Source organism: Typopeltis vanoorti, chromosome 18, assembly GCF_054136105.1.
Source record: "Typopeltis vanoorti isolate ZY-2024b chromosome 18, IOZ_Tvanoo_1.0, whole genome shotgun sequence".
Lineage (NCBI taxonomy): Eukaryota > Metazoa > Arthropoda > Arachnida > Uropygi > Thelyphonidae > Typopeltis > Typopeltis vanoorti.
Window position 1 is genome coordinate 82,926,718 of NC_143566.1, and position 17,924 is coordinate 82,944,641.

Below are 17,924 nucleotides of genomic sequence, written 5' to 3' on the forward strand. Positions count from 1 at the left end.
GTCAAATTTATTTTTTGAACCTTAATTTTTTTATAAAAGATTTAAAGTATGTCTCAGGGCCTAGCTAAAGGAAAACCGTAATGCTAAAAGACAATAAAACATATTCAGAATATAAATTCTTTTATTCTACTTTATAACAAAGAATTGAGCTAACGTAGTTTGGCGGGCATTTTCCCTCCCCACACACCCGACGGTATGACCCTATTGCCTCTTCTACTCTTCTGCAAAATTTACTGCTTCTCTCTTCATCAGGGCCAGCCTCCCAAGCATTACTGCGTAAAAACTTCGATTGTACGAAAAATATTTTCAAATTGTTTCTGTGAAATCTCTTTTGGCTGACTATCAGTGGTTAAATTTTCTTCATATTCTTCGGTATCTTCCCGCTGAGCATCTAAATTTAGCAGGTCGTAATCACTCAATTCGTCAGAATGAGATTTAATTTACTCTTGGACGTTATCATTGAAGGGGAGAAAGAAATGGTCACCGACACGCGAAATCGCGTGCTTTATAGATATGTTCTTTTTCATAGAAATGAAAAAAGTACGACATAAGAATATTTATTGAGTTTTGATTTAGAAACTGCCGTATCAGCATTTGTGTCTCCATAATTAGCTCAGTGGAAGTGGAGTTTGTGCTCCATTGTGCTTGACCGCACAAAGGAAGACTTGACTTCAGATCCAATTACCGACTAGAGGAACATATTCTAAGTATTTTTTGTCACGTTCCGGAGTTAGTCGATCTCTGGCATAGGGAAGCGGAGTTTCCAGGAGAAAAATCCCGTTAGCGGGATTTTTCTCCTGGAAACTCGGGTATTTTCCCGTAAACGCAAGAAAATCGACCATCGAACCCATACTATTTTCAGACGCTAAAAATATTGTGTTAGGGTTAGGAACCACGAGATGGTGGCACTTGTTAGCAGTCTCTTGGCTGGGTGCAGATTAAATTATTATTATTTTTTTACATGACACCTACAGGGAGTCCAAAGACTCAAGGGAGCGCACCTACTCTACAACGCTCTGCGTCCACCACTCAATCCTCCAACGCCATCTACTGGCCATCACCACCACCACTACTATTTTCACAGACAATCACAAACATCCATGCTCACGGAGGGATCCGAACCTGCAGCCTTTTGACTGGAGAGCAGATATGCTAACCACTCAGCCAACCATGCCGGAAAAGTTGGCAGCTAGACTTGAACTCGAATTCTATCTTTGGTTGGTTTAGCACTAAGGATTGCAAACACCACTTCCAAGGAGCTACACAGGCTCTCAAAAATTAGCGATAGCCCTGGGCCAGCTATCTCTCATTGGTGACCAGTGGTGATTGAACTCCCCACCCACTCTCCAAAACGTTAGATAGGGCTAAAACGGCCTCGCCACTCCCTCCCTATACAGAAAAAAAGACGTTAGCTGATTTTTTTAATTCTATAAACCTCTTGAGGAAAGATTATTATAGACTTTCATTCTACCTACTGACTATAATTTCTTTAAGGTTTCTTCAGTTCAGTCCTAGCTCAGTGGAAGTGATGCTTGCATCCTCTGTGCTAGGTTGCTTAAAGAGAGACTTATAGTTCAAGTTCAGTCGCCAACTTGAAGAACTTTTCCTAAGTCTTTCTTTGATTGGTTCCCGAGATAGTCAATCTTTGGCACTGTCAAGCAGATTTTTACTCTCGAAAATTTTCAGCAAATACATTTTTTTCCTCTAATTCACAATATGCACTAGGTCGCACGAAGATGGACCTAAATTCAAGTCTAGTCACCGACTGGAGGAACTTTTTCTAAGCCTTTCTCTGGCTGGTTCCTGGTTAGTGGATCTCTGTCATAGAGAACAGGTTATTTTCCAGTAGTGGCCCATACATAAGCACTGCGATACTGCAGCACTCCCAAGGAAAAAATGAAAAAATTAAAATTTGTTTGTGTTAATAAATAATAACAATGCTTACAACATTATATAAATGCAATACAACATGTTAAAGGTTACAGCTTATGTTTTGACATTGATTGAATAGTTAATAATTGGAATTGTTAGATTAACGCTTTAGATTACGAAACAAATGCACTACGATCTAAGGCCGATAGTTTGCGCTTGTCATTGCACATTTACGTCATTCCCAACTGTAACTTCTAAAAAGGGCAGTGTATTTTTAGTATGTTTACGCTCCTTATTTCTGTGAGATATGAAACGTTTATTATTCATGGTGAACTATTTTTTGTAAATCTTATTTTATTTTATTAAAATGACATATAATTATTAATTTATTATAGATACAAGGCTAAATTATGACAAATGTCACTGTTGAAAATATGAAAAGAATAATATTTTTTCAATTATCGTTACACGAAACAAATGCACTACGATCTAACGCGTATATTCGTTTGCCTTGTCGTTGCACGTTACGTCATTAGATACACTGCTGCATGGGCATTGTATCTTATGCTTGTGTTCGCTATTTCTATGAGATATTATTATTATTATTATTATTATTATTCCTGACACCTCCAAGGAGTCCGAAGACTCATCGCGGGAGGACATCTTCAACTGTCTCTACACCTTACCTCTACTACGAATCAACGCCATCTACCGCCCACCTCCAACACCACCACAACTAGTAATTTTTGTCTGTAAATTGCGTGTGTTCTGAAGGGCCGATTTGTATGTATGCGGGATGAAAAACCCGAGTTTCTGGGAGAAAAAACCCTGCTACCTCCGTATGAGATCGGCTAACTCACCATCGATTGAAATCGACCAGATAAAGATATGAAACGTTTATTATTGGCGTGTGTTCGTGGTGAACTGTTCTTTTGTAAATCTTAATTTATTTTGTTAAAATAACATATAATTATTTATTTATTATAGATACAAGGCTGAATTATGACGAGTGTTACTGTTGAAAATATGAAAAGAATTATAATTTTTCAATTATCGTTACATGAAACATGCACTTCTATCTAACGCCGATATCCGTTTGCACTTGTCATTGCTATTAATACGAAACTTTTATTATTGGTGTTTGTTCGTGGTGAGGATGAAATATTTTTAATATGTAAATTTATTTATTAATAAATTCGTTATTGAATAGAAAAAAAAAGTGTTTTTTTTTATTATTATTATTTATATGCAGCACCCCCACTTAAAATTTTCACCGGCCGCCACTGGTATTTTCTCTCCTGGAAACTCGGGTTTTTCGTCCCGTAAACTCAAGAAAATCGATCACCCCACACTATTTCAGACAGTAACATATCCTGTTATTGCTTGTTACCAAGAGATGGCAAGACTTGTTTGTCCATCTCTTCATCGGTTGCCACTTATAATTAGTGATAATCATGGGAAAATCAATCTGGTTTAATTAATAAAAATAGGAAAATATTTATGAGTGATTTTAATTATGAATATGTTTTGTCATAAAGAAAAAAATTTAGGATTTACGAATTTTAAAAACATTTAACCACCTTACCGGCCATTATGGATCAAATACGCATCCTCAAAAGCTCCGCATCCATCATATAATTCAATATAATATCAACGGTATTACAAATTTAATATGCACTTCGCATCCATGACAACTTGGACATAAATATACATCCTAGTCGGTAGCGAGCGTGGTTAATCAATTTGTTACATTCCTCAGAAAAACTGCCTTACACTTGGGATAATAAGCGAGAAATGTATATTGAAAACGGATTTGTTCATCACATCAAAGAACTTTATTGTCAAATAGATTGAAAAATCTGCATCCATTTATTAAGTAGTCTAGATAATGGTCGTAGGTGGCGAAATCGGGGAATGGATATATAGAATGATAAAAATTAAAGTATCCTGTTTAAGGCCTTGTTGTGTGCCACCCTGTGAATCCAAATACTGCAAAACTTTGCAGAATACATGATGCGGAAGTGATATCTGAGAATCAAAAATCAGCTCCAAAATTCAATACAAGACGGCTCTGTGCATGTTGTACCTATTATATATGTAGTAATTTTAGTCTGCGTGTAAGAAGATAAGCAACACAAGCATCAATAACATATTTTTATTCACTTGTATTATGTATTCACTGGCTGTAGTGTTCAATATGCTGCCCTCCTGGTACACCACAAGTTGTATCCTTTGCAAAGTGTGTTCAACCGCATAATGCCATTAGTCGGACTGAAGTTGCTCACATGCTACGTTATACTGTATTTCAGAGGTGAACAGTTATTAGAATCTCGATAAACCCTGTCTTTTAGAAAACGCCCACAGAGCCAGAAGTCACGATGTGAAACTTCAGGCGAACAAGGTGGCCATGCAGTGGGAAACGCAAGACACAACGAAATTGTATATCAGATTGTTTTCAATTGTAGATGGAATGGATGCCAGTTTTTGGATGTGTGGGGTAAGTCCGATGGAAGATATTATTTGTATAAGAGTGTCAGCCCATACTTGAATACGATTGGTATCAGGAGCCTTGAAAAATTAATATCTGATATGATATCTAACACAGAGTTTGGGAAATTTATTTATAATGGCAAGAATAGTGAGAATATGTGTATGAGAACGACAATGTTATGTAACCGTTTTAATGATGGGAATGGGCATTATAATTTAAATGATTACCAGGAGAGAACAATTTCGACTTTGTATTCGTCCCGTTCGGAACCATCAAATGTGTGCAAAAATGTCTGGATATGTAAGGAACTAGAAAAGATCAGAGAGCTGCAATTTGTCCAAGAATATTAGTAATATCAGAAACAAAGGGATAGAGTTTGTTGCCTTGGTCAATATGTTGGGAGCTCATATTGTAGACACTTGTGAGACTTGGCTATAAGATTTGAACAATACTAACTAATATAGGGTGTAAAGGATATTTTCAGGAAGGATGGACAGGTTAGGAGAGGACGAGCTGCTTATGATATCGGTTGACATGGATCCAGTTAGTGTAGAGAATTATGATTAATACTTAACAGTTTTTCACGTGGCAATGAATATGTAGCCATCTGGTGTGACGTAGAATCTCACAAGATGAAATTCATAGTGGAGAGTTGTAGCAGACCTGATAGATCGGTTGCTAGTCAAGAAGAATTGCATCACCAAATAAATACGTTGGGCGCAAAGAGTAATCCTAATGTGGGACTTTAATTATCCGAGCATTCATTGGCAGCTATGAAATCGCATGAGAAAAATGAAACTGAATTTATTGAGCTGTTGCGAGACCTCTTCAAACAGCATGGGACAGAAGGAACTCGCGGTCAAGGAGTGTTAGATCTGATTACAGTGTCAGAGGAGGTTTCAATTAAAGATATAACTATTCTGCATCTGGTCGGTGACCAGAGGCAGAATAGTTTTTTTAATCTCAGATATTATGCACAGGGCAGTCGCCAGATTAGATCACGACCTGAGGCAAACAGTTAAATATCATCCCTGATGGATTTAAGACAAAAATATAAGAAAATCTCCAAATATATTTTGTTTTTATTACAAGAGAAATATTAATGCAAAACAATTACATAATAATATTAATTAAATGTTTACTCTACGGGGATATCGCACAATGAAACTGCTCATAAGCTCTTCAAAATTTAAATTATAAGCTATGTCCGCCACTATATAGTTGCTAGACCAACCAACCTTTCTTGGGTCATTGCTGTTGGCAAATCATTTTTAATCAGTTGAAGCTTGGAAGAACTTCTTTCCACACTTGCTACGCTAACAGGAATTGTTAGCGTAGCCACCGTGTCTACCGCAATATGGCTGAACGAGCGCCCTTATTAAGCCGCGCCGTGAGGCAGGCTGCCTCTATGCTAACCCTATCAACGGTACTGATTCTACATGACGAACAACGCATTCCTGCAGCATTTGGATCGCTGGATGACGTCTTAAACAGAGACACTTTAATTTAGATCACTATGTATGTAGAAAAACGGCACAGATGATTGTCAAACAGCTTAGATGAATATGATAGATTAACATTGACTGTGTAGAGGATGAGATTGATGCTGTGTGACATAGATCAAGAATAATGAGCATATTAATGTGTGAATACATATCAAAGGTTAAAAGTTGTACAAAAGTAGTGTAGAGTTAATGAAGAAGAAAGTAGGCAGTCTGGAAAAGAGCATTCTAGATGAATGTTATATAATAAGTATGATTTGGAGCCTCCGTAACTCAATCGGTATTGACGAAACCCTTTTGTCGAAAGCCCAGGGTTTGATTCATGACTATGACCCAAGGAAATTTCATCTGGTGTGTTTTCTAAGGATAATTTGCGGTCTCATACGGGGTGTAGAGTTTTTCTCCCGGAAACGCGGGTTTTTCATTTACAGTCATTTGACAAAAAAAAAAAAAAAATCAGCTAACGCTTTTTTATTCCCGTATACGGAGAGTAAGCGAGACCATTTAGCCCTATCTAACTTGGAGACTGAGTGGGCAATTCAATCTCCACTGGTACCAATCAGAGATAGATGGCCCAAGGCTATCACTAATTAAGCTGTATACAGTGAAGAGAGACGGTCAAATGTGCCGCCATCTCGTGGTCCCTAACCCTAATACAATATATTTAATGTCTGAAATAATGTGGGTTCTACGGTCGATTTTCTTGAGTTTACAGGGCGAAAAACCCGAGTTTCCGATAGGAAAACCTGCTTGCCCGTGCCAGAGATCGACTAACTCGGGAACCGGTCGAAAAAAGGCTTAGAAAAAATTTCCTCTAGTCGCTGACTAGACTCGAAACCAAGTCTTCCTTCGTGCGGCCAAGCGCCGTGGTATGCAAACGCCACACCCACTGAGCTTTGGAAGGTCTTTATTGAGTTCTAACTTAAAAATTTCAGGCATTTGGTGTTTCTCCAAAACACGAAATGGCTCACACAGAATTAGAGTCCAGGCCATATAGCTGAATATCAAATTTCCTTCTTTGGTACGAAATTAAAAAGTATATTATGGGCAGCAGATTGCTAATCAAACTATAAACAATTGCAGTTAAGTTATATATTAAAAAAAGCATAGTGCACTGTAAAACACTTTAATTAAGAACTTATAATGTAATTACAGCTGTTTTGGTTGGTGCCTCACAATCGCTTTTATTCCATTATGAAAGTAGACGAAACTGTTTTAGCTATGTGTACCTGTTGGAGAGTGAGTTGCTGGTTCAACGTCCATCAGTGGAGGAGGTTGAACTAGAAACTAGACCATTAGACATAGCTGGCCGAAGATTATCACTAATTTTATGCGGCATCTAGTGAAGAGTCTGTAAACAAATGCTGCCATATCATGGTCCCTATCATGATATGTCGTTGTCTAAAATAGTGTTGGTCCTACGGTGGATTTTCTTGATTTTACTGGGCAAAAAACACAAGTTTCTGTTATAAAAATCATGTGCCAGTGCCAGAGATCAATTAATTCGGGAACCAGTTGAAGAAACGCTTACAAAATGTTCAACTAGTGGGCGAGTAGAGTTGTACTTTTGGGGGGGGGATACCTTGCGCTGAGGAAGCAACAAACAAAATAAAATATACGAGATATGTTACAAAAAATAAGAAATATAGTTTGTAATTTTATATATCAATAGATATATAAAATTAGGGTTGTTCACATTTTGGGCATGGATAGTCTATCACAGAAGTCAAAATTGTGAATATATTAATGATGATGATGGACTTCGTACTTTCTTTTAAAAGATGTGCTAAATTCTAAAATGAGTCTATGAAATTAGCACAGTTCCAGAGAATCGTTGGCTAGTGTTACAATACAATGTTTGTTCTGTAGGGCCTGATTTGTGATGTTTATGCAGTTCAATATAAGCTCATCCTGGTATTCACAAATACTTTTATTACTGGAGCTTCCACTTTATTTATACTAAGATAATCCCTAATTATATAATTTGATATACAACAACTTTTGGAGAAGGCAAACGTGGGATGATCTGAATAATTGGTTGTTATGTTAATCCATCAATCGATTCATTGGACATTCTGTGATTTTCCACACAAGTCTTCTCCCGTTAATCCTGTTAAATGCTTTTCTGGCCATTTCAACTCTGAAGATTAACCATCCATTCACCCCAGTGAGGGTGTCTACCACGTCCTCTTTTCTCAGAAGCTTTATCTTCTGTTACTGTTTTGAAAGTTCTTCAATTCTTTCAATGTGTCCAAAGTACGAGATGGATGAGTCCAATGAAAAAATATCTCTAACTCGTATTTCAGCATTCTTCTGTCAATACTCTTAGGGAGCTTTAAACTTCTACCGATCCTTTCTAGCGCTCATCTATTTCTCCCCCTTTTAATATATGATATCCTCTACAGCCTATTGTAACACTATATCTCAAAAGCCATTATCCTTTTCCTATCAGATTTCTTCAGTTTCCAAGTTTCACATCCATATTTTCTTAAAATCACAAGAAACAAGTTTTGAGGTATGTCTTTTGTGGACACACCTCTGTTATCTCCTCTAGTAGAAGTAGCAGAAAAAAGATTGATGATTTTGCTATGGTTTAATATTGTAAAGTTGTTATGCTTGGAATTACAGTCGAGCTAATGCTATGAGGCTAGCGTATTACATATATTATCTCTGTCTGGATTGAAGTGTGGTTTCTGGTCTTGCAAGATTAAAGTTCTTAATTCAGTTTAAACCCCTCATGCAACTTCAGGTGTTTCTATAACTTAATGATTCAGTATCTCTCCTTTTGTGATGTTTGAAAAATATTAACTGCTTCCTTACCATTGGGACTTCTCTTTTACAACGGTGTAGTTCTACAACATGCGTTGCATCACATTAACAATAAAACTAAATCAGAAATCTATTTTACACCAGATATCGCTTAGGTACCGCTTTTAAAGTGCTTCATTCTAACTTCAACACCAAATGAAAATGAAACAGTATTTCTAAGGAGCTGAAGAACTCTCCAGATAAATCCATAAGTACTTTTTGACCAACCCAGAAACAGTTGTCTTTTATTTTATATTGCCGACGAGCAAGACCGCATACAACGCACCGAGACCCAACTATGACTACCGCCAAGACTGTTTAAAAAAATATATATATATATAAATTTATAAATTATAAATATATATAAATTTTTCTGCCCTACAAATTTGCTGCTCCCAGGCATTTCTTTAGCAGCATATTGAGTTACGAAGGCCCTGTCTATTGCACGAGAAAAAGATGGCCGCAACAATTTCAAGCTATGTTGGAGCACATCCGGTACTGCTATCACTGGAAAATAATCAATCAGTAATCAAACGGATCACTTATGAAATGCAACAGTTGCAGACTCAGTATCAGAAGAACAAAAGGCAATGTTGGCTATGCAAGGTTTAATGAATCAGAGTGCAAGCTTATTTCTGACCTCAACCAAATAAATTATTTTCCACTTCAACATAGTTGTGCATGTTAAAATGGATTTAATGGAAATAGATCTCGTAGTCATGCACGACGAGCGCCTAGACCATGATGTAAATGCCGAGGAACAAACATTTTATCATGCACAACTATGTTGAAATGGAAAATAATTTACCCCATCTACTAACAGCTTTATTCTAAAAGCAAAATATTGTCATAATGCTCGAAGCTTAATTATTTATTTTTTAATAATGTTATCCTCAACTTCGCAGAAAGACGCTAATATACATCAGCTCAAGAAATCTTCTAGTTCATCCCCCCCCCCCAAATAATCAGGTATAGCCATTTGATACTCATGTGCCATGTAAAAACGGAACTAACTTCACACTCATCATTAAGTGCACTGTAAATAAAAGATAACAAGAAATTATATACTTGGTTTAATCCTTTATCCAAGTGTAAACAAACAAATGTTGCACCTGAAGTATTTTCAGGACTGGGACAACTCTTATAAGGAAGCTAAAACTACACATCACTTGCCTTAGTATTTCATAATGCAAAGCACATCTCCCTGCGGACATGTATAATACTATGCATTATGGTAAGGGTCACTACCCAGACCGGTTTCGACCTTTATTGAGGTCTCTTCATTCGGAGCCAGGCCTAGAGGTGATACTAAGGTTGAAGTAATGCAGATGTCATATTTTCATATACGAGTTGCCAAAAGGTGTCACACCTATTTTAACACGCTATCTGCCAAAACATCTATAGACGTCAAGTTTATTATGGATGCGAAGTGCATATTAAAATTGTAATACCATTGTTATTACATTGAAATATATGATGGATACGAAGCGTTTGAGAATGCCTATTTGATCCATAATGGCAGGTTAGGTGGTTAAAACTATTATTAAATTATATTAAAAAAATATAATTTAAAATATTTTATATATATAAATTACAAATATAAATATAAAATATATAAATATAAAATTTATAGAATATATAAATATAAAAATATAAATATAAATTAAAAAATATTATATTTTTTTAATAAGGTGACGCCTTTTGGCAACTCGTATATGAAAATATGACTTCTTCATTACTTCAACCTTAGTATCATCTCTGGGCCTGGCTCCCACCGAATAGACTTCAAAAAGAGGTCGAAACTGGTCTGGGTAATGAACCTTCCCATAATGCATAGCATCATACATGTCCGCAAGGAGATGTGCTTTGCATTATGGGATACTAAGACAAGTGATGTGAAGTCTTAGCTTCCTTATGCGAGTTGCTCCAGTCCTGAAAATACTTCAGGCACAAATTTTGTTTGCCTACTTCCTTTAAAAAGTATCTTTCCAACACGCGAAATCCTGCCATGGAAGAGGAGGTTTTGCATGCGATGGACAATAATCCAGAGACAACCACACGTGCTGTTGCCACAGATGAAGCTTCATTCACCCGTGAAGGGGTTTTCAATCACTACAATGCTCATGTGTGGGCCCATGAGAACCCACACGCTGTGCGATCGCATGCTGCACAACAACGCTTCGCCATTAATGTATGGGCAGGTTTCATCGCTGACTGTTTAGTTGGCCCATACCTGTTACCACCCCAACTGGACTCCCAGAAGTATCGGACCTTTCTGGAAGAAGTTCTGCCGGATTTTCTGAATGTTCGAATGACTATGCGACAGCAGATGTGATTCCAACAATATGGGGCTCCAGCCCATTTTGGCATTTCTGTGCATCAGTATTTGGACAGGTACTTTGGGGCTCGTGGGATTGGGCATGATGGACTCATCGCATGGCCCCACGCTCATCTGATTTATCGAGCATTGATTTCTTTCTGTGGGGAACCCTTAAAGCTATGCCTGTTGCCTCTGATATGGACCTCGTGGCAAGAATCGCCATTGCCGCTGCTAATATCTGGGAAACTCCAGATATTAGCAGCATATATATATATATATATATATATATATATATATATATATATATATATATATATATATATATATATATATATATATATATATATATGCCCTGATATACATGACAAACAGGATCCAACTAAAAATGCTCTGGTTTTGACTTCCTTTAGCTGAGAATCTGTTATCCCCATTCTATCACAAAAGTAACATCACTAATCGTTCCAAACGTTTTGATTTTCTTTATTTAGATTTAGATTTTTTTTTTATTCTTCCTAACAGAGAGATCATCTTCCTCAAGGATTTCCATGTTCACAACACCAACTGGCTTCCTTTTTCCCACCTGCATGGATCAGGAAACCTGTCCAAATGCCATTCATGTGTTCTGGTTTCTACCCAAAGTCATCAGTCTTAATTGATGTCTAACGTTGTTAAACCTTAATGGTTGTAATGTATCATGACTCACAGGGAAAAAAGTTTTTTCTCTTTTAATTCCTGTCTGGTTGACCCTATGAAATGTTGCTATCTATTCCAAATACTTATCACTCAATGTTCCTTTGAGCTTCTTTCAGAAAGAAATCAGAAGCATCGTATCCAAATCACACACATAATGATCACTCGTTTCTTGCTAGTCAGGCTAATTTGCCTATACACTCCCTTTTCATTACCCTCCATATTACTAGTCCTATAGCAACACCGAAGTAAATATTTCATCCTGTTCACCCCCACCCCACACCATACGGCTTCTAAACCGTTGCCACTATTTGCACCTTAGATGGACACAACTTATCTGCTACCATCAACAGTACTCCTCCTCCTCCCTTTTTTTCCTCATATAAAATCATACCCAAATGAATATTCAAAAATAAATAAATAAAAACAGGTTATAGAGAAATAAAGTAAATCGTATTCACAGCATATATGCCGGTGTCATACAGGCTGTATGTTTTTCATTTCAAGAATAACGCATTTAACCTATCGTTTCACCGTACAGTAAGATCAAGATTAGTCACATACTGAACCCTCTTGAAATGATACATGTCGTTATTAAACCGTGCGATAGAAGAGTCAAATAAACATGAAATGCACAACGAAACAGTACGTAAACTCGTAAACTTCTCTCAGCTGACAGCAGAAAAAATTTCCAATATATTTGTGATTTCTCTCAGACGGTGGTAGAAACTTCGTGAGTTTGCACTTCGAACAACACGGGTTGTGTAGGTGTAGTTCAGTGGTTTGCGTTATGGAAAATTGAAGAAGTTAGCATCTTTTTTTTGTTAATCGTTATCGTTTGTATATTTTCTGTTTAAAGAAATGCATTTTTTCAAGGTTTTTAATAATAACCCGTTGGCTAATTCAGGTGTTCATTTAATAGTACGCAAGTCTTGTAGGTTAGCAAGTAATTTGAATTTTCACTTATTTGAAAATCTTTTGACTAAGTTTCTACATCCTACAAGGTATGATGCACTATTCCATCAGTTGAAGAGAGGATATATTCGCTCACCTTTATTGTATAATGTAGAAGCAGAAGAGAAAAATGAAAGCGGGAAGATAAAAGGGCAGCCTTATCGCATTATAGCTCCGGACGTAAGCCTAAGATATATGGAAAGTAAAGCTTATAAAGAAACGTATGGTGATGAACCTGTTTGGAAAAGTTATCGCAGAAATATCAAAGGCCAGTTCGCTTTTAAGACGCGAACTAAGTGTGTTACAAGTGGTATTATAAGAAGTGGAAATCCATGTCCTATATGCCGTGATGAATATCTTGTTCTGCATTATACAAATGTTAAATTATTAAAGCAATTTATATCGCCGTATACGGGAGAGGTTTATGAAGCACTTAAGACTGGTCTTTGTCGTAAGAAATATCTAGAACTGCTAGTTGCTGTTGAAAAGGCAAAAGATTACGGTTTGATTACCTATAGTGTACCATTTCGACATTATGATTATTCAGCTTATTATCTAAAACACAAATAATTTTATGATGTATATTACCTTATTAAAAAAAAAAAAAGGTTAAGCGCTTATTGTTGCATATTCTATGTAGTTCTAAGTAATACGTGCAGTATTGTGTTGCAAAGGTGTGCTTAAAAGTTGTGATAATCACCATGAAAGAATTGAGGATATATTATTACAATTTTCTGAAACATGGGGGTTAAAGGGTTTTAAGGCGTGTTCTTTCTTGTGCTTACATCTGTTGCTTTAGTATCACTATTGTTCTAGGTGTGTATGAAAACTTTTCAGCCCCCCCCTCATATAATGACATTTTTGACACACTAAGATGCTTTGGTATTACTCATTTAAATTAACTTTTTCATTTATTCTTTTCAGAATTTTGGGAATGGTTTTTCCAACAGAAACTTGGGAAAATAATACTGGCATTTAATTAAAAGTAAAGTGAGTAAAGGAGAATGTATATCGTTTAATATGGGTGTATTTTGCAGTGAAAAGATTACCAGCTTTATACCACATTGTTAAGAATTGTTGAAAACTCTTGTAAAGAGTATAGACTAAGGATTAACATGAAGAAAACCAGGGTAATGATAATGGGCAGAATAATAGGAGATAATATAAAGATTAGATGTGGAGGAAAGATTTTAGAAGTGGAAAGATTTCAATATTTAGGTAGCTGGATCTCAGAGAAAGGAACTTTAGAGTTAGAGACATTAGAAATAGAATAGGCAAAGCTAAATCGGCATTTATGGAAATGAAGAGAATTTTAATAAACAAGAATATTAATAAAGGTGTTAGACTTGGAATAATTAAGCAACAGTTTGGAGTATTACAAGTTATGAAAGTGAGTCATGGGCACTCAGAAAGAGAGATATGGAAAGAATTGATGCATTGGAAATGTGGTGTTATAGAAAGATGGAAAAGATTAGCTATACAGAGAAAATATCAACTCAAGAAGTTTTAAGAAGAGTTGAGATGGAAAGAATGCACTGCTCAAGAATATTATGCAAAGAAAGACCAGATTTGCAGGACATCTTCTGAGAGGTTCTTTGGGACACCTGACAAGAACTATATTACAAAGGAAAGTTGAGGGGAAGAGAAGATGTGGAAGACCAACTAGAGAGTGGTTCAATGACATCGTGGAATGGACTGGTCCATTCCACGATGTCATTCTTCATTATGTCATTTCTCCCTGTCTGTCGCCTCTGCCATTTAAGAATGACAGAGGCGACATACAGGGAGAAATGGAGAAGAGCTGCTCATCTGCTGCAACCCTCTTGCTAGAGGATGCTACCAGATGATGATGATACCACATTGGTGAAACTATACTCCAGTCATTTGAAGCCAGAGACTTGGGAGTGTTAGTGGATAGGAAGTTAAAGTTTAGGAGGCACATAGTAAAAGTTGCTAAAGCAGCTCATCAGATCACTTGGTTACTGAAGAATACTTGGACGAGCAGAGACAAGCAGGTTATTATTCCTCTCTATCGAGCCATGATAAGACCCATCTTGAATACTGTGTCACAAATCTAAGTCCTGGGGTTTCTTGGTGATAAGGAAGTGGAGAGGATTCAGAGGCGAGTTTCCAAGATGGTAGAAGCTCTATGGAATGAACCTTACGAGAACGGGTTACAGAAACTGGTTGATAGGTGGAAAGGTGTGATATGATTGAGGCATACAAATTACTGATGGGTTTTTATAAGATTAATTCAGAGGAAATTTTTCAGAACAGGTGTGGTGGTGAGAGAACTTAGGGCTATCCACAGAAACTGAGTAAGGGTATAGTTAACAAGGGTGTTAGAATTAGATTTTTTGCTTGTAGAGTAATAAATGAATGAAATAGATTGCTGGAGTCAGTTGTGGGTACCATGACTGAATGAGTTCATAGCAAAGTATGATAGATACTGTGCAAATGTTGAACATTTGCACAGTATCTATCAGTATCTACCCCCCCCCCCCCAATGAGTCTAAGGGCTCCTTGGAGTTGTCCGTAATAATAGTAATTAACCAAGGCTACATATTCCAAGTTAGATTATTATAAATGCATGAAAGGAATATGTGATCTTTGCATAAGCTGAAAAATCCATTAAATTATTAATTCCAAAACTTTGACATTATAAATAAACAGTAATTTTCTTCGAGCTGTCTGTGAAACCAATGGCACCAATTGCACGATTGTCACTGAGCACTTGAAAATTGGCCACAAAAATTTGCTGTTTTAAAAAATTAGCAGTTGTCAAAAAAATTCAAATAATTCCAGTGACAATTATAATATTGCCCATGGAAAAAAAAAAAAGTAAATACAGCAAGACATAGACATAAACCAAACAGTATTGGAACTACTAAGTCAAACAATAATTATTAAAATATGCATAATAGAAAATGTTTATAAACCTAGCTCTCTCTCATCTTCAAGAAAAGCAATAGCAATACTAACTGGAGAAACATCAGTAAGAAAAACTTATGTAGGAACAAGAGTTCTAGAAAATGCTAGGACCACCATGAAGCACCACAGCAGTGTTGACTTACTGAAAAGCACTAATATCAAATAATGCTAAATTTGCAGTTATAAGAGAAATCACGAAACTCCTTACTGGCCTGGTTTTTTCTAGGTGAATGTGGTATCTAATGGTGTATTCAATTCGTAAGTATCCACTGATATTTGTGGATATTTACGAATCTCTTGTGGTGGCAAACAGTTTTCATTGGCTAGTATGAGACACTCAAATGCCTGATGTGGCTTAAAAAAGTTCCGTGTTTGGTCTGTGAGCAATTGTTGTTATAATGGACATTATACTTAATGCAGATGGTGTGTACCTGATTTATTTACAAGTATAACAACTCTTAACAAATTTGATATGAAACAAAGAACAACAACAAAAAAAAAAAATTTTAAAAAGGAAAGAACACTGAGAATGTAAATTGAATTTTCTATGGAGAACTTGTAGAACCAATAAAATATATTTCATCTCTTTATACATAATTTTTAATTTAGACAAATTAAATATGAAAATAGGTAATAGGATAAGCAACATTGGTATAGTAAGGTCCCAGTTGAATAAGTATGTGTATATATATATATATACATACATATGAAATATGGGAGAAATTAGCCAAAATGCTATACCAAATACTATTCCACCAATTTTGATTTATGGATCAACAGTTGGGTTAGAAATTAAACATTTCATCAGTTGAACTGAAGATTAGATATAGGAGTGAAAATTATGGCATCATCACATAAAAAAAAATTAAGATACTAGAAAGAAACTTGACACTGTTAGCATTTATTTGCTAACAGTGTTATAAATGTCCACACAGCATTTATTTGCTACAGGCTCTTCTGTCGTTTGCATATGTAAGGGGAAAAAATGCAGAATGGGAGAGGAAAGATGAGGAAAATATGTGTTTGATGACAAATCTACACAAATCAAAATATATGATTAACAGTATTGGAGTTTCTCTCATTCAGAGATTTTTATTAATAAGGTCTAGCACCTTTTGGCTACTTGTATATGAGATGTAATATGACTTCTACATTACATCAACCTTGGTATCTCTTCCAGGTCTGGCTCCCACTGATGAGACCTCAGTAAAGGTCGAAACTGGTCTTGGCAGGTAGTGGCCTTTCCCATTATGCATAGCATTATACGTGCCCAAAAGATTTGTGCTTTGCATTATGGGACACATACTAAGGCAAGTAATATGAAGTCATTAGCCTCTAAATACGAATAGCTCTGACATGAATATATTTCACACGCAAAACATTTTGCTTCCAAGTATATAATTTCTTGGTGTCTTTAAAGTATTGGATTTCTGAGAAATAACAGATCTAAACTGAATCATGTAGCACTGTCTTAATATCTTATGCATCCCTTCATCATCATGGATTTGTTGATGAAGAAGTAGGTCTAAAGTGAAAAAATTAATTTCAGAAATTTTGCTTGATTTAAAATTTGTATTCAGTTTCCTACATTGTATGGGACATTTTCTGTATGTTATGTATGGCTTATTTACAGTTGCTGATCAGCTGATTTTTATGAAATGATAAATTCAGCTTGTAAAGCAATTTGCAATGCATGAAGTAATGCCATTTTTTAATGTCATTTGTATTCTTAAAAATGTTTTAAAAAAATTGATGTGAGATTTATGTAATAACACACATTCAGCAGGTTTTATTTCTATATATTACTTACTAAACAAGTGCATGCTGTTTATTTACCTTAATTATGTAAGTGTCCATGTATGTTATAACCACATAATTCAAAAAATTAGTGTATTTAAAAATTAATGGTTGGTTAATTATATCATTTTTAATATGGATTAAAAATGATTAGATAGTACATATAAGTAGTTTCTCATAGTGGATTGTATGCTATAATGAATTTTCTTTAGCATTGTGCCTGTTGAGATTTGGTCAAGGCTTTTTGCTAGTTTGTTACAGTAAGTAAATTTGCTACAATGAGAGTCAATGTAGATGTATTTTAGTTTCAAGTATTTAGAGTAGATATTTTCTTCACCTAATGTGAAAGTTCCACTCTGTTTATTGAATGCTTGAAGTGGTTTGAAAAGTTTTTTTTTTTTTTTTTTTTTTCTGTAATGTATTTTTTTTTGCAGCACAAAGTTTCTAACCATTATGCTGAAATACTCTTATTCCAACTTTTTAGGGTGGGCCTTGATCTAGTAAAGAAAGGACTGCAATGTGAATACTTAAATATGTTTCCTTAAACATCTTATCACAA

The 17,924-nt window shown here is 35.8% G+C and overlaps 1 protein-coding gene across 1 annotated transcript; it reads left to right on the forward strand.

Annotated features, from left to right (window-relative positions):
• Positions 1-12,279: 12,279 nt before the first annotated feature.
• Positions 12,280-13,255, forward strand: mRpS18B (mitochondrial ribosomal protein S18B). The gene has a single exon (XM_090408454.1). It carries the CDS (start codon positions 12,545-12,547, stop codon positions 13,205-13,207), a length of 663 nt encoding a protein of 220 aa, XP_090264580.1. The 5' UTR covers positions 12,280-12,544; the 3' UTR covers positions 13,208-13,255.
• Positions 13,256-17,924: the final 4,669 nt, after the last annotated feature.